The 27,552-nt window shown below is 34.7% G+C and overlaps 1 protein-coding gene across 1 annotated transcript; it reads right to left on the bottom strand.

Annotated features, from left to right (window-relative positions):
• Positions 1-227: 227 nt before the first annotated feature.
• LOC123270130 lies at positions 228-27,251 on the bottom strand. Its single transcript, XM_044736068.1, has 7 exons — positions 26,000-27,251; positions 25,460-25,903; positions 9,814-9,837; positions 9,532-9,747; positions 9,132-9,308; positions 4,915-5,231; positions 228-398 (listed from the first exon to the last, which is right to left on the bottom strand). Exons 1-7 carry the CDS (start codon positions 26,844-26,846, stop codon positions 228-230), a joined length of 2,196 nt encoding a protein of 731 aa, XP_044592003.1. The 5' UTR covers positions 26,847-27,251.
• Positions 27,252-27,552: the final 301 nt, after the last annotated feature.

Consider the following 27,552-nt stretch of genomic DNA (forward strand, 5'->3'; position numbering starts at 1 on the left):
ATTTCTCTGTTCACAGAGGGAGATACAGGTTATTAGGATGTGCTCGATTGTCAGTGGGACGTTAACAAGTGGGGAAGATGGGACGGATAGTTTTTTCGAGGAGATAAGCGTGAGTTAGTTTGGTATGACCAATTTTTAGTATAGTGATCTTGACCTGTTCTTTTCGTGGGAGCTGAGAGAGCAGATTTGACAGATTGTCTGGGATTAGATGGGGGATTTTTCTTCTTCTAGTAGGCAAGTACGAATTTTTCCAGTGATTTCTTTGCGTCTTTCCAGGGTAGCAGTGCTTCGGGGTTGACGTGGTGCCCGGTGGTGGCTTCTTTGGCAAGCTCATCGACACTCTCATTGCCTGGAATGCCTTGATGAGATGGTATCCACACAAAGTTTACTTCTGTAGGCTGTAATTGACAGAGCAGAAGGTGAATTTTCTGTACGATGGGGTTAGTTGATCTTGGCTCTTCAATCGCTCGGATACTAGAGCTGGAGTCAGTATAAATGACCAAGTTTTGGTCAGTGGGATTCCCCTTGGTCAGTTGTAAGGTTTTCCAGATAGCAAGAAGTTCGCAAGAGAAGACTGAGTATGCGTCAGGTAGCTTGTGTATTTCTGTCGTATCTTCAGAAAATAAGGCACAGCCTGTTTTGTTGTCCTTCTTGGAGCCATCACTATAAATTTCTAGGTGGTCCGGGTAGTTTGCTTTAGTTTCTTGGAATAATGATTAATAGGTCCTTGCAGTTGTGATTTTTAACTTTCCGCTAAAAAAAATTAAAAATTTTTTGGAATTCGGGAAGTTATTGGTTTTACCCCGTTTTGCGAAAATCGAGTTTTCATTAGATCTCGACGTTTTTAGGTCACAGGAAGTTTCCCTGACTATTCCCGCGATGGTGTACGTGCGGCTGTATGTGTGTGTGTGTGTGTGTGTGTGTGTGTGTGTGTGTCTGTCTGTCTGTCTGTGTGTGTGTGTAAACCTCTTATAACTTGTGAACGGCCCGGCCGATCGGATCAAAATAGGTGGCGATCCAAAGAGTATCATTGCCATTAAATTTCGTAAAAATTTGAATTGATTCGGTTCGCTAGATTTTGAGAAATTTCAAAAATACAATTTTTAAAAAATCATTTTTTTGGAATAACTACTTAACGGCTTCACCGATCGATTCTAAAAACTAATCAGTTCTTAAGTTTAAAAAACCACGTCGATTGCCACAGTCCCGTCAAAATCGGTTGATTCGTTCGAGAGTTATCGAAAACGAAAAATTTCGCAAAAAGTGTTTTTTTCACATAACTTTGACATTTATTTTTAGATCGTTTTTGATAAAATAAAATAATTATTAGAGCCAAAAAAATCACGTCAATTGCCACCAATAACGTGAAAATCGGTTGATTGGTTCGTGAGTTATCGCTGTCGAAAAAATTCGAAAAAAAGTGAAATTTTCAAATTTCTCTAAGATTTTCGGTTTGATTAGTTTTTGTTTACAAGCATATCATAGATTTTGAAAAACTGCGTAGAATTCTGCCAACCGCATAATAATCGATTCATTCATTCAGAAAGCATTGCAGTTTGACAATTCAAAAAATACTGTTTTATTAAACTCCTATTAAACTTTTAAGCACGAAGAGCTCAAATCTTAGAACAGCTAACTCTATGAGCTCGGAGAGCTCGAAATAACATTAATAATATTTTTAAGCTCGAAGCGCTCAAAAACGTCATAAGTGCAATTTTAAGAGCTTCTTTAAGGAATTAGCGAGAACTTGCAGGGATGGCTTTTAGGGTCAACCGTTTGCCAGATTTTTTTATCTCGTTCTGCCAAGTTCTAGTTTATGTTAATTTTAATGGTTTCCCAAGGTGGTACTGGATGGATTGTTCTTTTGTACGTGCCTGGAAGGGAAAAGTTTAGTATCTGCGAACAGGTAGGCTTTCAGTGACAATCCTATTTTTGACAATCCGTCCCTTATGAGCTCTTGGTATTTGCCCTACCTGGCTTTTTTTAGGATCCATTTGGAAGGGTCTTAGTATTGGTTGATGTGTATGCTGGTTTAGGATTCGGATTGAGATCGGGTAGTGGTCGCTGTCGTGCAGGTCTTGTAGCGCATTCCATTCAATGCTGGGGGCGATGTTTGTTGATGCAAGTATAGATGTGATTAAGAGGTCACACCAAATTTTTTAAAATTTCAAAAATCATCGAAAATCGAATATTTTTTTTTTTTTTAATTTTTATTCTCGTTACGGTATAATTTTATAGACAAAAAAAAATAGGTTTCTGAAAGTTGCAGTTGAAAATTGAGATTTTGAAAGGTCGCTCATAATTTTTTTTTTCACCTTCCCGCTAAGAAAATCGAAGATTTTCAAAAATCAGGAAGCTATTTTCACCCCATTTTGCAAAAATCGAGCTTTCATCAGATCTCGACGTTTTAAGGTCATATGAATCTTCCCTGACGACCCCTGCGATGTTGTCACTATGTCTGTATGTGTGTGTGTGTATGTGTGTGTGTGTATGTGACTCGCTTATAACTTTTGAACGACTAAACCGATCGGAATCTACTAAACGACGTTCTAAAGAGTTCCCTCAAACTCAGATTTCCTGTGAATTTGAACCGATTTGGACCGATAGATTTTGAGAAATTTTAAGAAATCTCATAAGAAAAAAATCTGGAAAACGGTTGACCCTAAAGGCCATCCCTGCAACTTCCCGCCAATTCCATACATAAACGCTTGAAATTGCGCTCATGACGTTTCTGAGCTGTTCGAGCTCAAAACTACTATTTGTGTGTCAAGCTCTTCGAGCTCAAAAAAATAGCTTTTGTATGCTTTTAAGCTCTTCAAGCTCAAAAGTCTGATAGAAGTTTAATAAAACAGTATTTTTTGAATTTTCAAATTGCAATAATTTCTAAATGAATAAGTCAATTTTTATCCTTTTGGCAGAATTCCACACAGTTTTTCACAATTTATGATGTACTTTTGAACACAAAGTGATTTAACTGAAAATCTTAGAGAAATTTAAAAAATTCACTTTCTCCGAATTTTTTCGACAACGATAACTCACGAACAAATCAACCAATGTTCAAGTTCTTGGTAGCGATCGACGTGATTTTTTGAGTTCTGATAATTATTTTATTTTGTTAAAAACGATCCGAAAAGAAATCTCGAAGTTATGTGAAAAAAACACTTTTTTTGAAATTTTTCGTTTTCGATAACTCTCGAACCAATCAACTTATTTTGATGGGACTGGTAGCAATACACGTTGTTCTTTGAGCTCAAAAGCTAATCAGTTTTTGGAATTGATCGGTGGAGCCGTTTAGAAGTAATTCCAAAAAAAAACGATTTTTTGAAAATTTTATTTTTGAGATTTCTCAAAATCTAGCGAACCAAATCGATTCAAATTTCCACGAAATTCAATGACAAGGATACTCTTTAGATCGCCACCTACTTCGATCCAATCGGCCAAGCCATTCAAAAGTTACAGAAGGTTACATACATACACACACACATACACACAAACACACACACACACACACACACACACACAACAGTGAAGGGTAGGTGGACGCATCGTCTCATACCAAGGATCAACGTTTGGCTGAACCGGAGTCACGGTGAGGTCAACTATTATCTTACACATATGTTATCAGGACACGGCTGTTTCCGGGCGTATCTCCACCGCTTCAAGCATGATGATTCCCCGGAGTGCCCGTCCTGCTCAGGAGTCAATGAAGATGCAGAGCACGTTTTCTTTGAGTGCCCACGTTTTTACCCACAGCGAGATGAGCTGGAGAATATCCTGAAGAGGAAAATCCAACCAGAGACAATAGTAGCAGCAATGCTGTCATCAAAAGCTGTCTGGAACGCTACCATCACGTTTGCAACAGAAGTCCTTAAAGACTTGCGTTCCACCGAAAGAAAAAGAGCAAATAGCAGAAGATAGAAGGAAGGTAGTTAACACCTTAGCCACCAGAAGGAAGAGCAGTAGCTAGATCCTCCCTTCACGAAGTAATGCCTGACGGCGGTTTCCATGAGGGATTAGAGGAAAAAAGGAAAAGGGGTTTAGGGTTTAGTGGGTAGGGGCGTTAGTGTCGAGTTTTAGTATGACGCTGCGTCGAGTCGGCACATATCCAGGCCAAACAGCTATGCCTAGAATCCGTAAAAAGGATTCCCCCCCCCTAAAAAAAAAAAAAAAACACACACACACACACACACACACACACACACACACATACATACATACATACAGTCGCACGGACACCATCGCGGGAATAGTCAGGAAAGCTTCCTGTGACCTTAAAACGTCGAGATCTGATGAAAACTCGATTTTCGCAAAACGCGGTCAAAGCAATAACTTCCCGATTTTTGAAAATTTTCAATTTTCTTAGCGGGAAGTTGAATATTTCTTTTGAAAGTGTTTTTTTTTTTTTTAATAACTTTTAAACGGCTTTATCGATCAACTTTAAAAATTAATCCGCCCTTAAGCTTGAAAAACTATGCCGATTGTCGCTAATCCGCTCAAAATCGGTTTATTCTTTCGAGAGATATCGTAAATGAAAGAAAAACGAAAAAAGTGTTTTTTTGACATAAGCCCCTAAATTAAAAACAAAATCCCCTAAAACTAAAATTTAAATTATTTAAAAATTAGTCAGATTATTTTTTTTTTATCAGTTTTTATTTTTTAGAAGGTTTTAAAATAGAAAATAAATTATTTTGTTTCTTTTTTTTAAACTTCCTTTAATAGACTATACATTATATTTTATATAAGCATTCATATTATGTAAATATTTATATCATATAAATAAATATATTTACTTTGCGTGTTTTGTTAATAACAAATTAATAAATAAAAATTTCTTTATCTTATAAAATCACATATTTAAATGAAATATATCGCATTCGTTGTATTAAGCAGTTCTTGAAACTCTACATCACTTACTTTTTCAGTATCGTTTTTGAAACCATACATGTGTACCGTAAATCTGCTCAGTATTTCTTTAGTGGGCACAAATAAAGTGCACTGTTCGTAATCTCGTTTTAATGAAAATTTAACCATCATAGTACTCTGAACCATTTTTAGTGCTAACTTGTTCCTTAATTTATCCTTTATCACAGCATATATGGAAAATGCTCTCTCAACATCAGCATTTGAAATGGGAGTAGTTAACAGTGCTAAAGCAAATTTAGAAACATTTTCAAATCTTTTATTACCTCCTGAATCACGATCCTCGTAAACTTCTGACCAAAATGATGGCCCTGATTAAATAACTGAATTCGACCGAATTAAAAATTTTAATTCTGTTATATTCTGTTAAATTCGGTAAAACCGAATTCAAAAGAATTAAAAATTTTAATTCTGTTCAATTCTGCAAAACAGAATTCAACTAAATTAATAATATCAATTCTGTTATATTCTGTTAAATTCGTTAAAAAAGAATTCGAAAGAATTAAAAAATTTAATTCTGCTCAATTCTGTTGAATTTTGCAGAACAGAATTCAACTGAATTAGAAATATCAATTCTGTTATATTCTTGTTAAATTCATCAAAATATTATTTAAAAGAATTAAAAATTTTAATTCTGCTCAATTCTGTTGAATTCTGCAAAACAAAATCCAACTGAATTGAAAATCGCAATTCTGTTATATTTTGTTAAATTCGGTAAGACAGAATTCAAAGCAATTAAAAATTTTAATTCTGTTCAATTCTAAGGAATTTGGCAGAGCGAAAATTAAAAAAAAAAATTGAAATTTTCAATTCTGTTCAAGTATGGAAAATAAATCTGAAAATTGTAACATAATGTAAATTAAATACTACTGAGTTCTTTGAAATTTAATTTTTTATATTTTGAATCGTCTTAAATCTTTTACTATCGCAATTTCATTGTTATTAAATCCTAAAACTATGATTAAAATAATATCTATGAAAGGATTTTTCATCCAAATGAGAAATATTGTTATCAATTTTTGATTTTTCCTTACCAAAGTCTTGTTTTAATGAATAAATTCTAGTGATAATAAATATCTTGCTGTCGAGCAAAAAAAAATAGGATACACCCCTCGAGAAGTAAATAAGAAAGCCTCAGATTACATGTTTGTTAACCTCGGCTTCGCCTCGGCCAACAATTTTAAATGTGATCTAAGACATTTCTTACTTTACTTCTCTAAGTGTGTAATATACTATTATGGCCGGGAAGGGAGTTCAAAATATTCTAGAGCCAAGTAGAAAAATTTCTCGGATATGAAAATTTTGAATTGAGAAAAAAAATTCTTTCGTTAATGAATATTTATTCTTCGTACGAAATTATAATTACTTACTGTAGAAAATTTTATTTCATAATCTAAGTAAACAGTTTTATTCATTTCAGAGTACTATTTACTTAACAGGCAAGACCATCTTTTTCTCGGTTTGCTCTTACGGAGTTCAACGGAACTATCACTGTTGCACTCCCAACAGCAGAGCACTTGCAGTTTCGATTGGTTTCACGAAACGAATAAAATTTTTGAAAAAAACGCTTTGTGGTGAAATAGTTTATTAAATTATCTATTATCTCTAAAAACGTTTTTTCAAAATTTCCATTCGCTTCGCTAAGCCGATTGAAACTGCAATCACTGGTCTCGGCTGTTAAGGAAGTTCAAGCGAATCTAACATAAAAAATAATTTCCAACTTTGAGCTTTGAAATTAAGTATACGTATAAATAAATACGTCATTTATCTAATCCCAAAAGTTTAAAATGATTCACCGCTTAGTTACTTAGATATTAAATTTTAAAAATCACATATTTTATCTCCTTACACACGAGCTCTTATGGCGGACAAACTTTTGTCGAGACTTTAATTATTTTTTTCAATATTAACCTCCCAATTTTAACGGATAAAAAACTATACACAAGAAACTTGGATTATTGCAAAATATAAAAACAATTTAATAATAATACATTACCGATATAATTTTTGAAATATTTAAAGTCAAATTTTATGTTTGTAACTCGTTAACCGTCAGCTATTTATTCGAATAAAGATTTGACAACATCGCGTCAACAGCTGAAAAAAAAGAAAAGGATAGAAGTATAGTTACAGAGATGTTTAACTCACACACTCATCCACGTCTCTATTATGAGTATAATCAAGCGCGCTATTGCCAAATTTGTTTATTTATTCCGGCAAGTAATAAATACGAAAGTCATTTTATTACTTTACTTTATTAAATAAGTAAAAATCATCAGTTATTAAATTGTTTGAATTATTTTAAATTAAAATAAAGAATTTAGACGAATATTGGGAAGACTAAAATTAAAAAAAAATTTTAACATTATTTTGACTCATTAGTTACGCTCGAACTTCCTTAATTAATACAAAAATATTCAGATTTCAACAAAATTTTTAATTTGTTTTAATTCAGTTAAATTCCGAGTCAGAACCAAAAATCCGAGGATTATTTCCGAATTAAATAGAATTCAACGAAATTGAACATTTAAAATTTATTTTAATTCAGTCACAGTCAGAGTTGGAGTCAGAAATTCGCGGATCATTTCCGAATTCGAAAGAATTGAACCAAATTGAAAATTTTGAATTTGTTTTAATTTAGTCTAACTCGGAGTCAAAACCAGAGATTCCAGAATTATTGCAGAATTCAACAGAATAGAACTGACTTAAAGATTTTGAATTTGTTTTAATTCAGTCTAATTCGGATTCAGAGCGAGAAATTTGAGGATTATCTCCTAATTTAACAGAATTGAACCGAATTGAAAATTTTGAATTTGTTTGAATTCGGTCTAATTCAGAGTCAGAGCCAGAAATTCAAGGATTATTTCCAAATTTAACTGAATTGAACTGAATTGAAAATTTTGAATTTGTTTTAATTCGGTTTAATTCGGAGTCAGAGCGAGAAATTCGAGGATTATTTCTGAATTTGACAGAATTGAACCGAATTAATAATTTTGAATTTTTTTTAATTCGATCTAATTCGGAGTCAGAGCGAGAAATTCGAGGATTATTTCCGAATTTAACAGAATTTAACTGAATTAATAATTTTGAACTTGTTTTAATTCGGTCTAATTCGGAGTCAGAGCCAGAAATTCGAGGATTATTTCCGAATTCAACAGAATTGAACCGAATTAATAATTTTGAATTTGTTTTAATTCGGCTAAATTCTGGCTCACCTGCCGAATTAAACAGAATTCATTTTAAAGTTAGGTACCGAATGAACAGAATTTACCTGAATTCAAAAGAATTAAAAATTTAATTCTGTTTAATTCGATCGAATTCAGTTGTTTAATCAGGGACTGTTTCATTCGTATTATCCCACTGTTTATGAGATAGCATGTTTCATTCTTTGATAATATTATCTTTTGATCCATACAATGATTCCCTAGTGAATTGTTCCAACAATTTGGATAAATCAGGTTTTCTCTGTGATGTAGCGTAAGTCGGTGTCAAGACATTCATTGATTTCAATATAGAAATATTCATAGGCAATCGTTCTTGAATTTCAGTACATAGTTTCACTAAAAAATCTTTACACCGAGCTTAAATATTAGATATTTCATTTGATGGCACTGATTTAGCTGCTTGATCAAAGTTGCATCCAAAAAAAACTGATGATGTATGCATTAGATAGTCTTGAAATTTAAAATTAACTAGATCGTTGTCCTTAATTTTCTGCAGTTGAGATGGAACCACAATTTTCTGCAGAATACTCTTATATAACAAAAATAAGTCTTCTAGCAGTTTAAATACTTCAACGTTACTACTTTGAAATAGCTTATTTAAATTAGTTAATAATTCTAAATTTGAATGCAAAAAAATAATAAATTTATACGCTGGACAAACCATAATATCATATAAGTACTGTGCTTATAAACATTTGTCATTATTTTTAGCTAATTCAAATAGTAGTTTTAACTCTTCCCATTGCTCTAAAATAGTATTGATTGCAGAGTATCTAGCCAACTACCGAGTCCCGCTCAGACTAGCAATTTTTTTCGGATCCTTTTTAGCTTCATCACCATTCATGAGTTTATGAAGTTTTTTATATTCATCCTTACGCTTTGGACTATTGGAAAACTAATTGTGAGCTTCTCTGACAAGATATTCTAGTTAGCGAGGTAATGTTTCTGCAGATTTTTCAGCGCACAAATGGAGAGAGTGACAGATACATTTGATAATTACAATATCAGGTACTTCTTGTTTCAAAAGCGATGAAACAGAATGGTTCACATCAACCATCACATTTGCACCATCAACTCCAATACCAACTAAATTTTTTAAAGAAAGTTCATCAGCTTCTAATTGTAATTTTAAAGTCAAATGAATACCATTAGCAGTTGCGTCAACTATTTTTACAATACGATAAAATGTAGTCGATAATTTTTTCTTTTTAAAAGAAAAATATTGTACCATTATGCATAGAATTTTTTCAGTCGATATATCAGTGCTTTCATCAATAATAAGTGAGTAGGGAGATTCCTTCATATCATTCACTGTCTTCGAGCATACACGGGCCTAAAATATTTTTTATAAGTGCTGCACACTTGGTTCGATGCAATTTCATCTTACTAAAAACATCCGAATCCGGTTCAATTTTTTTTAACAATTTTGTCAAGTGATCAACTGTGATAATTGATGTATGTTCTGCTATAAATGCAGCTAGTTGAAGTTCAGCAACTTTAACTTTATTGTTAGAAGGTTTTATCACGTTTATTGGACGACATAATTTTGCTTGTTTATCTTTGTCAACAGCATTTTTATGTTTAATTGATATCGCATGCTTGCCTACATATTTTTTATGTGCTACTTAAATAGTACGGCAATATTTACAATAAGCTTTTTGACAGTTACCAGTAGAATCAGGAGCTATCCAATCTAAAACAATATTGAAAAAAAAGTATTGTTAATAAAAAAAAATCTTGTAATTGTGTAACTAAATAAAACATACTTAAGATTATCGAAAATGCTTAAAAACTTATCAAAAATATAACAAACTAACCTTTTAATATTTCGTCTTGTTCCCATTGCTTCGAATATTTTTGAGCGTATTTTTTTTCTTTAAAACAATTTGTTTTATTGCTCAGATCCACTATTTGTGTTATAATAAAGCTGCAGTTATTATATACGATATATTTAAAAAGTAAAACTTGATTCTTACTAGACTAAAAACATTTTAACGTTTAAATGTCAAAATCCATTGGGTATCATATACTATAATATAGGTGCGTAAATCTATAGCTATAGTAGATCTACAATAAGTTTGTAATGTATATAGGTATAACTCTCGAGGGCTCTACTTATACTTTGCTTTAGAATATATATATATATATATATATATATATATATATATATATATTGAAAATGTTCTTTTAAAAATTAATAATTGAAGAATTGTTATTTTTTATTAATTTTTTATATTAAAATATTTTTTCTGACGAATTAAAAATTCCCAAAAAAATACCCTAAAAATATTTATCCCCTAAAACTTTCCCGCTATTTGCAAAATACCCCTAAATTTAGGGAAAAATCCCCTAAGTTGGTATCACTGCGCAAGTCTTTGAGGACTTCTGTTGGAAACGTGTTGGTAGCGTTCCAGGCAGCTTCTGATGACAACATTGCTTTCACTAGTGAATCTGGTTGCATTCTCTGATTCAGGATCCTCTCCAACTCTTCACGCTGTGGATCGAAACGAGGACATACAAAGAAGACGTGCTCTGCATCTTCAGCAACTCCTGGGCAGGACGGGCACTCCAAAGAGTCATCGTGCTTAAAGCAGTGTAGATACTATCGAAAAAACCCGTCCCGACAACATCTGCGTAAGATAGTAATTGACCTCGACGTGATTCCGGTTAAGCCAAATGTCGATCCGAGGTATGAGGCGGTGCGTCTACCTATTCTTCTCTGCAGCATCCCATTGTAGTTGCCATCGGCCTATCCTGTTCTGCCGCTCTTCAATTCTAAGTTCTTCAGGGCTCAGTGATGTTGACCTTTTTCGTTGGTAAAGGGCTCGTTTTTCCTCTGCTAGAACTCTGAGAGGTAGAACACGAAGAGCTTAAAAGCATAGAAAAGCTATCTTTTTGAGCTCGAAGATCTAAAAACAACACATAAATTGTATTTTTGAGCTAGGAGATCTCAAAAACATCATTAGTGCAGTTTAATGCATCTAGGTATGAAATTAGCGGGAAGTTGCATGGATGGCCTTCAGGGTCTACCGTTTTTCTAATTTTTTTTCATTATGAAATAATGAACAGATCATGTCGACCAATAATAATTCTTATAGCAAATTTCTAGCCAATTTTATAGTTTTTTCCATTTTTATCGTTATTTAATGATTCAAAAATGAAAAAAGGGTTATAATTTCAATCTCAATGGTTTTTTTTTCAGAAAACTTGCAAGGTGATCTTGACCCTAAAATAATAATTACACTAATTTTCTTTTATTTTTGACCTGCCCCTCGCAGTTTAGCAATCACGGTGGATCCACGATGGAACCACGGTGGATCCACTGTGGATTTTGTGCCATTTTACCATTGCGCTTCCACCGTGGTTCAACAGCGGTCTTACAGTGGATTAACTGTGAATCTATTGTGGTTCGATCGTGGTTCCATCATGGTTCCACCTACGGTTTTATAGTGGAATTGTCGTGACTCTGCCGTGGTTCCACAGTGGTTTTACTGTAATTCAACCGTAAGTTAATTTATGGTTTTGTTGTGGATTTATCTTGGATCCATCGTGATTTGGTGGTGATTATACTGTAGTTCCACTCATGGCTAAAAATTTAACTATACACTCTTGAAATATGTATAAATAAATAGTAAAAAGTTTAAAGCTCTATCTCCTCATTGGCCTTCATAAAAAAATCTTAAAAAAATGCTCAAAAATCAGGGCGTCAAACGAGAAGACCCCCTTGAATTTGTATAGTTGACGGATGAATTCTACATATACTGTCAGATAACAAATTTTCAACTTTTCTTATTAAATAAATAATACCATGAAACCGAGTGGGTGAGTGTGCCTAAAACAGAAGTAGTGAAATAAGAAAATATCTGTATTCAGCAATTGCAAAAATGGCGTTGTTTTTTAAGGTAAAAAGATAATTAGTTTTTTAAATCAATTAATACTCTTGGTCAATAGTTTCTTATTTTTTGCCGAATTCTTTAAGATTTCTAGCTGATAAGATTTCAGAATCGCTCGGGACAATCACTTCAAACAAATTTTCATGAAAAGTTGACATTTAAAAATTAAAAATAAATAAGTTAATAGTTAAATAATAATAATAATAATAACTACCTCAGAAAAGGGTTTTTTTTTCAAAAATTTGAATTTTGAAAAAAAAAATTATTATTTTCTAAATTCAACTTAGTTCACACATTTTCACTGCAAAAAGTTTTAAAATATATAAGAATCGCAGGTAATTGTTTAGTTTCACGTTTTTAAAAGTTAACTATAGTTGTCGCAATTGCAATGTTAACAAATTTTGCTCTGATAGAAAATCGTCAATAAAATTCATCCATTTGGTCTATCAATTTTTGGTGATTTTTTTCGTATTCTATGGATAAAAATAAACAAATAAAAAAAACATTTTTCGAAAATATTAATTTTTTGATATTTTTTTTAAGTTTTTTTCTTTAATCCAACAATTGACGTTTTTCATATTTTTTTATTCTACAATTGATATTTATCACAATTGATTTTAATCCAAAAATGAAAATTTTTCAAAAAATTTAAAAAAATTTTTCTATTTTAGATTTACTCTAACAAAAAAAAATATTTTACTAGTTGTTACGTTCTCAATTTTTGGTAAATTAATCTAAAAATTATTTAAGTCCAGATTTTGACCTCGTTAGGATGTCAATAGACTCCAGGTGGGTCGTGTCACTGGTTTAATCCGCGAAATCACTTTTAAAATTTAAGTTTATAAAATTTTATGTTACTTTCAATTAACCTGCCTCAGGTAGGTGATTTTGGAGTACCTAAACGCTGGCTAGCGCTTCGGCGATTTCACCAGAGTGGAAAACAGCTAATAAAAGCGCTTACACCCTGGGAATAAGGTTTTAATAAATATCCATACTAATTGATTGACAATTAATAAAATTTATTTGAAAAGGATTAGGCAGGTTCAGCCTCGGACCGGCAGAGATTGCTCCTCTGCTAGGTCCGAGGACTGACTGCTCCAGATGAAGTCTGAAGACAGAATGTATCAAAAAAAATATTAATTACATTGGGTTTTTATAACAATTTTTAGCGACGTTGCATCTCAGGTTACCCTATGTGAACATCAACGCAGTCCAAGTCCCACATCGTAGACTGTTCAGTCTACTGGGCTGCGTTGACGTTTCAGAAATCTGTTATCTCGAGGTATTTCCGTTACGAGATACCTCAAATAACGATTAATTTATTATTTTAATCAAATATTATTTTAAATATTAATTAATAAAATTTTTAATAAATTTAATATTTGCCAAAACGTAACACTAGTAGAAAAAAAAACTTTCAAAAACATTAATTTTTAGATATTTTGCTAAAAGTTTTTTTTAACGCAAAATTTGATATTTTTCATAATTTGTTTTCAGTTAAAAAATTGACATGTTTCATAATTTTTCTTATCCCAAAAATTAACATTTTTGAAAAATTTTTCTATTTTAGATTTATTTAAAAAAAAAAAAAAAATATCTATTATGTAGAAAATAATCTAAACATATTGATTTCACACCCCGTGAAAATAAACAATTACCGAATCTTACAATTGAAAATAGAAGTATAAGATAAATAATTGAGAATGGGAAACTAAATTTCAATTTTGAATGTCTGTAGATATAATTATTATTATTCATTTAATTTCTTTGTGAAGTTCCTTTTCAGATTCCACTTAGAACTTAGTGATTTGAAGACGCGTCATTTAAAAAGTTTATGTGACTACTGAGATTCAACTTTTCTCAGTCGGCCGTATAGCGATGTGGGTAGCGCGTAAGTCTGGCAAGCGATAGGTTTCGAGTTCGGTTCTCGGTTAGGGCAAGGCGATTTTTATTTATTTATTTATTTATGGAGTGTATTAGGTTAATTTAGCATAAGTAATCCTCTCCTCCTACCTTCTTACTCCTTAGCTGTACAAACTGGACAGTAAATAATCCCTGTTCGTAAATAAATACTCTCTCAAATTGGGGAAATCATTAATTTTTGTTTTTTTTTGTTAAAAAATTAATTTATATATTTTTTTGTGTTCATAAACGATTTTTATAGTAGTAATTGTAATAATTGTTAATTACAAATTTTTACGTTAATAAAAATTATTATTAATTACTACTACTTATTTTTCATAACAATAATTATTATTCATAATAAAAAAATTACGGTTAAAACAGAACTCGAATTTTGACTCGGGACCCACAATGGAACCATTGTGGAGCCACAGTAGGAACACCCCTAAACCTCCATCGAACCACAGTCAACCATTGTGGAGCCACAGTAGGAACACCCCTAAACCTCCATCGAACTACAGTCAAACCACAATAGATTCACAAGAAAGCCTTTGCTTAACCACGGTGGAACCACGATGGCAAAACGTCACAAAATCCACAGTAGATCCACTGTCGTTCCACAGTACATCCCGTGTAGCTCCTCATTAGACCCTTTATGTCCTTTTTAGACCTCTTCGAGCTCAAAAATAAAATCTGTGGGTTGTTGCTTGCAGCGCACCGTCTATTAACCCAAAAGATACCTTTTCAATGCTTTTGAGCACTTTGAGCTCAAAAGTCTGATAGAAGTTTCATCGAACACTATTTTTTAAATTTTCAAACCACAATAACTTTTGAATAAATAAACCGATTTTTACGCGGTTAGCGACATTCTACGCAGTTTTTTAAGCCTCATAAATAATTTCTAAGTTTCAATTGGTCAAACTATAAATTTCGGAGTAACTCCGAAAAAACACTTTTTTAGGTTTTCTTTCGTTCACGATATCTCTCGAACGAATCAACCGATTTTGACCGGATTGGCGGCGATCGACGTGGTTTTTCGAAGATGAGAGCTGATCAGTTTTTAGAATTGATCAGTAAAGCCGTTTAAAAGTTATTCCAAAAAAACCACTTCTGAAAAAAATTTTTTTCCTATTTTTAACTTCCCGCTAAGAAAATTGAAAATTTTCAAAAATCGGGAAGTTATTGGTTTTACGCCGTTTGTCAAAAATCGAGTTTTCATCAGATATCGACGTTTTGAGGTCCTAGGAAGCTTTCCTGGCTATTCCCGCGAGGGTGTCACTACGTCTGTATGTGTGTGTGTGTGTGTGTGTGTGTGTGTGTGTGTGTGTGTGTGTGTGTGTGTGTGTGTGTGTGTGTGTGTGTGCGTCTGTGTGTGTGCGTCTGTGTGTGTGTGTGTGTGTGTGTGTGTGTATATGTGTGAGTGTAAGTATGTAAACCTCATATAACTTTTGAACGGTTAAACCGATTTCACCGCGGTTGGTGCCATTCGAAAGAGCTTCGCAAAACTTAGATTTTCTGTTAATTTGAACCGATTCGGAGCGATAGATTTTGAGAAATTTAGAGAAATCTCAAAAAAAATAGGAAAAAAAATTTTTTCTGAAGTGGCTTTTTTGGGATAACTTTGAAACAGCTCTACCGATCGATTCTAAAAACTTACTAGCTCTTAACCTTGAAAAACCACGCCGATCGCCGCCAATCTGGTCAAAATCGGTTGATTTGTTCGAGAGATATTGTGAACGAAAGAAAACCGAAAAAAGTGTTTTTTCGGAGTTACTCCAAAATTTTGAGTTTGACCAATTAAAACTTAAAAATTCTTTATAAGGCTTAAAAAACTGCGTAGAATGCCGCCAACTATGTAGAAATGGGTTCATTCATTCAAAAGTTATTGCGGTTTGAAAATTCAAAGAATAGTTTTCTATGAAACTTCTATCAGACTTTTGAGCTCAGACTTTTGAATATACTTTGGAACGATTCGGACAGGTAGATTTTGAGAAATCGAAAAAAAACTACAAAAAAAATTTTTTCAAAAGTGGTTTTCGTGAAATAACTTTTAAACGGCTCGGAGAGCTCAAAATAATACACAAATTGTATTTATCAGCTCGAAGAGCTCAAAAACGTTATAAGTGCAATTTCAAGCGTTTAGGTATAGAAATGGCAGGAAGTTGCAGGAATGGCCTTCAGGTCAACTGTTTTTCTAATTTTTTCGGTTTACTTTTGACCACGATAACTCACGAACGAATCAATCGATTTTGACCGGATTGACGGCAATCAACGTAGTATTTTGATGGTAAGAGCTGATTAGCTTTTGGAATCGATCGATAAAGTCGTTGAAAAGTTATTCCAAAAAAACCACATTTGAAAAAGTTTTTAACTTTCCGCTAAGAAATTTGAAAATTTTCAAAAATTAGGAAGTTATAGGTTTTACCCCGTTTTTCGAATATCGAGTTCTCATCAGATCTTTTTAGGTCCTAGGAAGGTTCCCTCAATGTTTTCGTGATGATGTTAGTATGTTTGTATGTATTTATGTATCTATGAGTGTGTGTGTGTGTGTGTGTGTGTATGTGTGTGTGTGTATGTGTGTGTGTGTATGTGTGTGCGTGCGCGCGCGCGTGTGTGTGCACGTGTGTGTGTGTGTGTGTGTGTGTATGTGTTTGTAACCCGCTTACAACTTTTGAACGGCTTGTCCGATTTCTTCGCGGATGGTGCCAATCGAAAGGGCTTGACCAAACTTAGATTTTGAATACACTCGAGACCGATTCGAAACGGTAAATTTTGAAAGATCTAAAAAAAACTACAAAAAAAATTAGGAAAAGGGTTGACCCTAAAGGCGTTCCCTGAAACTTCCCGCTAATTCCATACTTGAGCGCTCAAAATTACACTTATAACGTTTTTGAGCTCTTTGAGCCCAAAAATATCATCTTCGTATCGTTATAAGCTCTCCGAGCTCAAAAGTCTTGTCGAAGTTCGATGAAACACGATTTTTTAAATTTTCAAACTGCTATAACTTTTGAATGAATTAACCGGATTTTACGAGGTTGGCGGCGATCGATGTAGTTTCTTGGGCTCTATAAAAAATTTGGAACAAAAAAATTTATCTGATGAAACATTTCGGAGTTATTACAAAAAAACCTTTTTTTCGATATTTTTCGACAATGATATCTCACGAACGCATCAACTGATACTGACGCACTTGGTGGCGATAGATGCAGGTTTTTAAGGTAAATAGTTAATTAGTTTTTAACGTCAATCGGTTTAGCCAATGTGGAGACATTTTGAAAAAGTGAAAAAAAAGCAACGTTTTTTTCACTATTTTTGCAATTTTTCTAAATCTACTAGTCCGAATTGGTTTCAACTTACAAGTTTGAAAAAGCCCTTTCGAATAGGAACAACCGCAATGAAGTCGGTCAAGCCGTTCAAAAGTTACGAGAAGTTTACACACACACACATGCATACAGACGTACGGACATCATCGTAAAAATAGTCAGGAAAGATTCTTAGAGCTTCAAAACGTCGAGATTAGTTGAAACCTCGATTTTTGCAAAACGGGGTAGAACCAATAACCTCCTGATTTTTTGAAAATTTTCGATTTTCTTAGCAGGAAGTTAAAAATTAGAAAAAAGGTTGACCCTAAAGGCCATCCCTGCAACTTCCCGCTAATTTTATATTTAAGCCCTCAAAATTGCACTTACTGCGATTTTGAGCTCTTCGAGCTCAAAAATATAATTTTCATGTCATTTTGAGCTCTCCGAGCTCATAAATCTGTTAAAAGTTTAATAAAACACTATTCCCTCAATTTTAAAACCGCAATAACTTTTGAATGAATAAACCGATTTTCACGCAGTTGGTGACATTCCACGCAGTTTTTTAGGCTCCATAAAGAATTTTTAAGTTTCAATCGATCGAAGTAGGAATTCTGATGTAATTCCGAAAAAAACATTTTTTTCAATTTTTTTTTGACAATGATAACTCACGAACGAATCAACCGATTTTGACCGGGCTAGTGGCGATGGACGTGGTTTTTTAATCCTAAGAGCTGTTGAGTTTTTAAAATTTATCAGTTGAGCCGTTTAAAAGTAATTCCAAAAAAACCACATTTCAAACATTTGTTTTTTGTAGTTTTTTTGAAAATCTACTAGTTCGAATCGGTTTAAATTGTATTCAAAATCTGAGTTTGGTGAAGCCCTTTCAAAAAGTACCAACCGCGATGAAATCGGTCGAGCCGTTCAAAAGTTATGAGAGGTTTACTTACGGCCACACACACACACACACACATACATTTCAACTATCTGTTGGCACAGGACGAACTGAATGATATTCCACCTGTCACGAAAGAAGAACTGATGGAAGCTTGTAACCGCGTCGGGAATAATAAAGCACCGGGATTGGACGGAATCCCTAATATTGCCTTGAAAACATCTATTAAAGCAGCGCCAGCGTTATTCCTCGACGTCTACAACATCTGCTTGAAGGAAGGGATTTTTCCTCGGAAGTGGAAACAACAATGGCTGGTACTATTTCTTAAAGGGAAAAAGCCACCGGAAGAACTGTCATCTTATCGAACTGGGATCGCATCATGCAAGCCCTTCAAGAGATGAACGTACCCGGATACCTACGAAGGATAGTCGCTAGCTACTTCACAGATAGAGTCCTGAGATATGACACGAAGAATGGTCCAGAGGAGTATGATGTTACTGGAGGTGTACCGCAGGGTTCTGTTCTCGGTCCACTTCTCTGGATTGTCATGTACAACGGATTGCTGAGACTGAAACTACCAAGAAATGTCAAACTGGTAGCGTACGCGGACGACGTAGCCGTAGTAATCGTCGCCAAGCATCTTGATGAGATAAAACATATGTTCGCTATCACCTTTGAGCGAATTAACCAGTGGATGGACACAGTAAATCTACAACTGGCTAAACAGAAGACCGAGGCTGTACTTATCACTAGCAGAAAAGTGGTGGAAACGATCAATCTAAACGTCGGAGACCAAGAAATCACATCCCAACCATTCATTCGATATCTGGGAGTTATGCTCGATGCCCGACTTAACTTCAAACAACAAGTTGAACACGTGACCGCCAAAGCATCAGCAGTAGTAGCTAAACTAGTACGATTGATGCCCAACATCGGTAGCCCGAAGCAGACAAGGAGGTCATTGCTATCATCAGTAGTTACATCGATCCTCACATATAGTATATCCATTTGGGCCGACGCACTTGAGATCCAAGAATCATGGAGAAAAGCATGTCAAGTTTACCGACTGAGCGCGCTAAGAGTAGCCAGCGCCTTTCGAACAATATCAGAGAAAGCAGTGTGTGTCATTTCCGGAACTTTGCCGCTCAAAGTCCTAGCTGAGGAAAGACGGAACCTTTACCAACAAAAGAGGACAACCACACTAAGTGCCGAGGAACTCAGAGCTAAAAAACGGCAGAAAATCATCGCACGATGGCAATCGCAGTGAGACGCCGCGACAACAGGGAGATGGACACACCGTCTTATACCGAAAATTGACGTTTGGCTAAACCGAAGTCATGGCGAGGTCAATTACTATCTGACGCAGTTGTTGTCAAGACATGGATGTTTTCGGACGTATCTTCACCGCTTCAAGCATGATGATTCACCAGAGTGCCCGTCCTGCCCAGGAATCAATGAAGACGCGAAGCACGTTTTCTTTGAGTGCCCACGATTCTACCCACAGCAAGATGAGCTGGAGATGATCCTAAAGAAGAAAATCCAACCAGAGACAATAGTAGAAGCAATGTTGTTATCAAGAGCCTCCTGGAACGCCATCAGCACATTTGCAACAGAAGTCCTCATAGACTTGCGTTCCATCGAAAGAAGAAGAGCAAATGACAACAACTAGAAGAAAGGTAAAATAACATCTTAGCTACCAGAAGAAAGAGCAGTAGCTAGATCCTCCCCTCACGAAGTAATGCCTAACGGCGGTTTCTATGAGTGATTAGGGGAAAGAGGAAAAGGGGTTTAGGGTTTAGTGGGTAGGGGGGCTAGCGTCGAGTTTTAGTATGACACTGCGTCGAGTCGCCACATATCCAGGCCAAACAACTATGCCTAGAATCCGTAAAAAGAATTCCCCCCCCCCCCTTAAAACAAAAAAAAAAAACACACACACACACATACACTCACACACACACACATACACTCACACACACACACACACACACACACACACACACACACACACACACACACACACACACACACACACACACACACACTCACTCACTCACTCACTCACTCACTCACTCACTCACTCACTCACATAGCTCACTACTTCACGGACGGAATCCTGAGATACGACACGAAGAATGCTCCAAAAGAGTATGATATTACCGGAGGTGTACCCCGGGTTCCGTTCTGGGTCCACTTCTGTGGAATGTCATGTATGATGGCCTGCTGAGACTGACTCTTCCAAGAAGTGTCAAGCTTGTTGCATATGCAGATGATGTAGCTGTCGTAATCGTTGCTAAACACCTAGATGAGATAAACCACATGTTCGGTATCACCTTTGAGAAAGTTAACCGGTGGATGGACTCAATGAATCTACAACTGGCTAAACAGAAGACTGAAGCTGTGCTTATTACCAGCAGAAAAGTGATAAAGACCATAAAGCTGAAAGTCGGAAAACAAGAAATCACATCACAACCATATATCCGATATCTGGGAGTGATGCTTGATGCCCGACTCAACTTTAAGCAGCAAGTCGAACACGTGAGTGCAAAAGCATAAGCAGTGGTAGCTAGCTTAGCACGACTGATGCCAAATGTCGGAGGCCCAAAGCAGAGCAGAAGACTACTGCTATCATCTGTAGTCACATCAATGCTCACTTACGGAATATCTATCTGGGTGGACGCACTAGAGAAGCAAGAATCATGGAGAAAGGCTAGACCAGTCTACCGCCTGAGTACCTTAAGAGTAGCAAGCGCCTTCCGCAAAATATCTATGGAAGCAGTGTGTGTTATTTCCGGAACTTTGCCTCTCAGAGTCTTAGCTGAGGAAAGATGGATCCTTTACCAACGAAAGAAGTAAACCACACTAAGCGCTGAGGAGCTAAGAACAGAAGAACGGCAGAAGAGCATAAGTCGATGGCAACTACATTGGAATGCCACAGTGAAGGGTAGGTGGACGCATCGTCTCATATCAAGGATCAACGTTTGGCTAAACCGGAGTCACAGTGAGGTCAACTATTATCTTACGCAGATCCACAGCGAGATGAGCTGGAGAATATCCTGAAGAGGAAAATCCATCCAGAGACAATAGTAGAAGCAATGCTGTCATCAGAGGCTGCCTAGAACGCCACAAACACGTTTGTCACGGGAGTCCTCTCAGACCTGCGGTCCATAGAAAGAAGAAGAGCGAATGACGCCAATTAGAAGGAGGAAAGAATAACACCTTAGCCACCAGCAGAAAGAGCAGTTGCTAGATCCTCCCCTCACGAAGTAATGCGTGACGGCGGTTTCCATGAGGAATTAGGGGAAAGAGGAAAAGGAGTTTAGGGTTTAGTGGGTAGGGGCGCTAGCGTCGAGTTTTAGTATGACACTGCGTTGAGTCGCCACATATCCAGGCCAAACAGCTATGCCTAGAATCCGTAAAAAGGATTCCCCCCCTTAAAAAAAAAAAAAAAAAAAAAACAAAAACACTCACTCACACACACACACACACACACACACACACACACACACACACACACACACACACACACACACACACACACACACATACATACAGACACCGTGACAACCTCGCGGGGATAGTCAGGGAAGCTTCCTGTGACCTTCAAACGTCGAGATCTGATAAAAACTCGATTTTTGCAAAACGGGGTGAAAACAATAACTTCCCGATTTTTGAAAATTTTCAATTCTCTTAGCGGGAAGTTAAAAATTTTTTTGAACTGTGAATTTTTTTAAATAACTTTCAAACGGCGCTCTCAATCGAATCCAAAAACTAATCAGCTCTTAAAATAAAAAAAAAGCGTCAATTGCCGCCAGCCCAGTCAAAGTCAGTTAATTGGTTCGTGAGTTATGGTTGACGAAAAAAAACCGAAAAAGTGTTTTTTTGGAATTACTTCGAAATTCCTGTTTGATCAATCAAACCTTAAAAATTTTTAATTAAACCTAAAAAACTACGTTGAATGCTTCCAACTGCGTAGAAATCGGTTCATTCATTCAAAGGTTATTGTGATTCGAAACTTCAAAAAATAGTGTTTTATTAAACTCCTATCAGATTTTCGAGCTTAGAGATCTCAAAATGACACAAAATTGATATTTTTGAGCTTGAAGCGCTCAGAAAGGTAATTAGTGCAATTTTGAGTGCTCAAGTATGGAATTAGCGGGAAGTTGCAGGGATGGTTTTTAGGGTCAACCGTTTTCCTAATTTTGAACTTCCCGCTAAAAAAATTGAAAATTTTAAAGAGTCGGGAAGTTCTTGGTTTCACCCCATTTTTCGAAAATCGAGTTTTCATCGGATTTCGTCGTTTCGAAGTCCTAGGAAGCTCCCCTGACTATTCCCGCGATGGTGTCTGTATGTATGTATGTATGTGTGTGTGTGTGTGTGTGTGTGTGTGTGTGTGTGTGTGTGTGTATGTATGTATGTGACTCGCTTATAACTTTTGAACGACTGAACCGATCGGAACGTACTAAACGGCGTTCTAAAGAGTTCCCTCAAACTTAGATTTCCTAAGAATTCGAAACGATTCGGACCGATAGATTTTGAGAAATTTTGAAAAATCTCAAAAAAATGAGAAAAAAATCATTTTTTCTTTCGTTCGAAAGATATCGTGAACGAAAGAAAACCGAAAATAGTTTTTTTTTGACATAACTCCGTCATTTCTTTTCGAATCGTTTTTGATGATATAGAATAATTTCATAGCTTGGAAAACTGCGTCGATCGCCGTCAAAAATGTGGAAATCGGTTAATTGTTTCCAGAGATATCTTCGATAAAATATTTGGAAAAAAGTTTTTTTAACTTCCCGCTAAGAAAATCGAAAATTTTCAAAAATCGGGAAGTTATTGTTTTCACCCCGTTTTGCAAAAATCGAGTTTTCATCAGATCTCGACGTTTAAAGGTCATAGGAAGCTTCCCTGACTACTCCCGTGAGGTTGTCACGGTGTTTGTATGTATGTGTGTGTGTGTGTGTGTGTGAAAGTATGTGAACCGCTTATAACTTTTGAACGGCTCATTCGATTTTATCACGGTTGGTGACATTTAAAAGGGTTTGGCCAAACTTAGATTTTGAGTATGATTCTGACCGATTCGGATCCGTAGATTTTGAGAAATCTTAAAAAAACTAAGAAAAAAAATTTTTTCAAATGTGATTTTTTTTGATAACTTTTAAACGGCTTTACCGATCGATTCTAAAAACTAATCAGCTCTAGAAAATAAAAAACCACGTCGATCGCCATCAAGCTGGTCAAAATCGGTTAATTTGTTCGAGAGATGTCGTGAACGAAAGAAAACCGAAAAAAGTGATTTTTCGAAATTACTCCGAAATTTTTGGTTTGATCAATTAAAACCTGAAAATTTTTATAATATATCAGACTTTTGAGCTCGAAGAGCTCAAATGCATAGAAATAATATCTCTTTGAGCTCAGCAAGCTCAAAATATCATATAAATTATATTTTGAGCTCAAAAATTTCAAAAACGTCATAAGTACAATTTTAAGCGCCCAGGTATGGAATTAGCGGGAAGTTGCAGGGATAGCCTTTAGGGTGAACCGCTTTACTAATTTTTTTAACATAACTCCGACATTTTTTGGAATAACTTTCAAGCGGCTGCGCTGATCGATTTTAAATACTCATCAGCTATTAACATGAAAAAATTACGTCGATCGCCGTCAAGCCGGTTAAAATTGGTCAATTCGTTCAAGAAATATCATGAACGAAAGAAAACCAAAAAAAGTGTTTTGTTGGAATTACTCCAAATTTCCTAGTTTTATCAATTCAAACTTGGAAATTCTTCATGAAACTAAAAAAATTGCGTCAAATACTGCCAACCACGTAAAAATCGGTTGATCCATTTAAAAGTTAGTGCGGTTTGAAAATTTAAAAAATATTGTTCTATGATACCCCCATCAGACTTTTGAGCTCGAAGAGCTCAAAATCGTCATTAGTGCAGTTTCATGCAGCTAGGTATGGAAATAGCGGTAATTTGCACGGATGGCCTTCAGGGTCTACCGTTTTTCTAATTTTTTTTAAATTTTCGGTTTAAATGCAGTTTTCAGAAAAAAATACAAAAAATTTTTCAGAAGTCACGATACGGGTCATTCTTAGTTAAGACGTAAATCGCTTATTGATAAAACGCGGCACGATAAAAAAATTAAAAATTTAATCAAACTTTATAATGTTTCGATCAAAACAATCATTCTAAACGTGTCTGCAAGGCGGTCAGTCAATTTATTAATTTAATCTTGTTTTATAAAAAATCAGGAGAGATACTCAATCCGGGGAGAGACTTGATGAACAGTATGGTAAAAAATACATAATAATCGAGTTTTTTCAATAAAATATATTGTGAATATATTTATGCATTAAATTATATAAGAATATGCAACCTTTAAACAATAAAAAAACAGTAAAAAAAATTCTAGTTTGAAGTTTTCATATCTCCCCTGGATATCGTGTCTTTCCCCTGGCCTTTATAAGAGAGGGGAGATATAAAGAAGGGAGATACTTTTTAGTAACAAAAACAGAAGTAATGACAAGAGTATTTATTGTACGCGATTAACCAAGATAACTTAGAATCTATACACAAGAAGAAGTAAATATCCAGATGAATTAGAATTCTTACAAGGGGAGGATACGACCTTGGGGAAACCGATTTTGATAATCTTTGACGTAGTGGTAGTACACTATGTGGGTATACTACCTCTGAAATACTAAAGTGCAATACTCAAAAATGGCTGAGAAAAACGCACTCAAAGTTTACCCAGCACTATAATATATTAATAGGTAAATAATTGATACATTAAATTATTCTTTAATAAAAAATTTTTCAATTTTAAACTTCATTTCTATAAATTATCTGCGGTGGTACAAACAAATAATAAGTCGAAAATTAAATGGAAAATTATACATTTTTTTAATTAATTAAAGCAATATTTTATAATTACGTATTATGAGATATTATTACATGATCCTGAGTGATACTTATGATAAAAACATTCAAAACAAAAAGTTTTTCTACACCAAGAACAACAAATAAATGCTGCTTTTTTACAATGACACGGTATTTTTAAACGGTCTAATGAGAAACACCCATCATTGACATTAGTAAAAATTTCTTGTGTCACAAAGCCCGCTGGCGAACCAGGCATATTCCATCATGTCTCGAAATATTGGCGCTGACAATTGGTGATGAATAATCGAATGAATTTTTATGCAATCCTCTCGGGAATGAATTTCATAATTCTTGTCTAGAAGTTCAGCGGTACTTTGCAATCGTTTGATAAAATTTTTCACTTGTCTATAGAAATAGACGTCACATGGTTGAACTAACGGAGTACATTTTGGAGGTATAACTTTAAATGTGCATGTAGGCATTTTTTTATCATCCTGAAATATTTCATCATATAATTCTGGCTTCACTTGTCCTGCCCACGAGTCAATAATTAAAAGAAATTTATTTTTTTGAACATATGGCATTAAACATTTCTCTAGAAAATTTTTATAGAGAGTAGTTGTCAGTTTTCCTGATTTTGATGATGTGACAATAACATTTTTGTATTTTTTTAAATATTCTTCTACGTTTTTCTTTATTCTTGGCCCAAAATCACCTGTAGGCTCTTGCAAACAAATAAAAACATGTCGTAGTAATTTTCCAGATAATGTTATGCTATATTGTGCAGTATATGAGTGTGACACCTTGGTCATGTCTTGTACTTTTGCAAACACTGTTTTGCTTCCTTTTTCCGTCAGTGTCCTATTAAACATTGATTGGTATTGACATCCTGAAAATATGAATTTTAAAAATCTAATGATTAACTTCGATTAAATTTAATAATGGAATAAAAAATAATTAGTTTACCGTTAGAAAATTTATATACCTGTTTGATCTGTATTAATAACGAAGTCACTATCGAAGTTAGATATCAATTGTTTTGTTTGAATGCGAAACATTTCTGCAGAGGCGATAATTTCTGGCATGGTGTGAACTTCTTTGTCTGTTACAAATTTTGTAATTTTGCGTTGACGAATGTTGTGTCTTTGTTTAAATTTTTTTACCCATGGGTCGGACGCTGTAAATTGAAGATTAGGAAACTGGCTGGCTGCAGCTAAAGCCCATTGCTGCAAATTTCGTGTAGTCACTTGTTGATAATTTTGTCTTGCCTCGACGAAGCGGTCATACGTCCAAGAATCAATCACATGATATTTATCAAATTTAGTTCCACCATGTTCAACATCTTTTTCCCATACTTTCAAATGATCCATTCTCTTCAAATGACTACATCCATTTTTTTGTAATGTCTCTAGTTTCCATGAAGGGTGAGCTTTTGCTATGTTTAAAACTTTAATTTTATATTCCAGAGGAATATAATCCATCATTTTTTGTTTTTTTTTTTCATCTGGAACATAGTCATCAACTGAATTATCTTCTACTGCTTCAAAATTTCCGTCTGGGCATTCTTCTTGAGCATGAATCAATTCTTGATCGCTTACGAACTTCTTTTTATTTAACATATCTAACGTATTATCATATAATTCTCTACCAATCAACATAGCATCTTCAGATAGAGTGTCAGAAGATGTTTTTGCAATTAAATCACTTTCAAGAAGTAAACCTTCATAATACACTACTCCATCTTTTAGCCGTTGCTTCGATAAATCACTATGTAAGGATGTATCAGGAGTGTTTTCATCTCCATGAGAAGAACTGGCTTCGCTTGATGACATTTTATAAATTATAAAACAATTTTTAAAGTAAATTTCACTGCACAAATACGTCTGTTCGTGTCGAAATTCAGAAACTAACTGCTATAGTCAAGCTTCTGAAAAAGTGGTGGGACTAACATAGGTTCAAGGACAACAACATGACTATTCTTCCGGTGGGCCAACAGAGCTCGAATCGATGTACAGTTTACAATAACTCGAGGACAAGAATTATTGTACCCTCATACCATATTCGACCCTTCTTATTGTCTGGCGCAGGTATATATTTTTCAGTTAAACTTATAATGAATATGAGAGTTATAAGAATTATTCATGAATTACAAATATCTCATGATATACACCGTAGATAATTTATAGAAATGAAGTTGAAAATAAAAAAATATTTTATTAAAGAATAATTTAATGTATCAATTATTTACCCAGTAATATATTATATTGCTGAGTAAACTTTGAGTGCGTTTTTCTCAGCCATTTTTTAGCATTGCATTTTAGTATTTCAGAGGTAGTATACCCACATGGTGTACTATCACTGCGTCAAAGATTATCCAAATCCGTTTCCCCAAGGTCGTATCCTCCCCTTGTTAGATAAATATTTTTAAAATAAAATTTACCAGGGGCGAGACTCCATTCACTCGTTATCAACTCGTTATCAACTGTATCCACAGAGTATCAGTAATGAAATAAATAACAAAATGACTGCGCACCTAGT

Source organism: Cotesia glomerata, linkage group LG8 (genome assembly GCF_020080835.1).
Source record: "Cotesia glomerata isolate CgM1 linkage group LG8, MPM_Cglom_v2.3, whole genome shotgun sequence".
NCBI classification, from domain to species: domain Eukaryota; kingdom Metazoa; phylum Arthropoda; class Insecta; order Hymenoptera; family Braconidae; genus Cotesia; species Cotesia glomerata.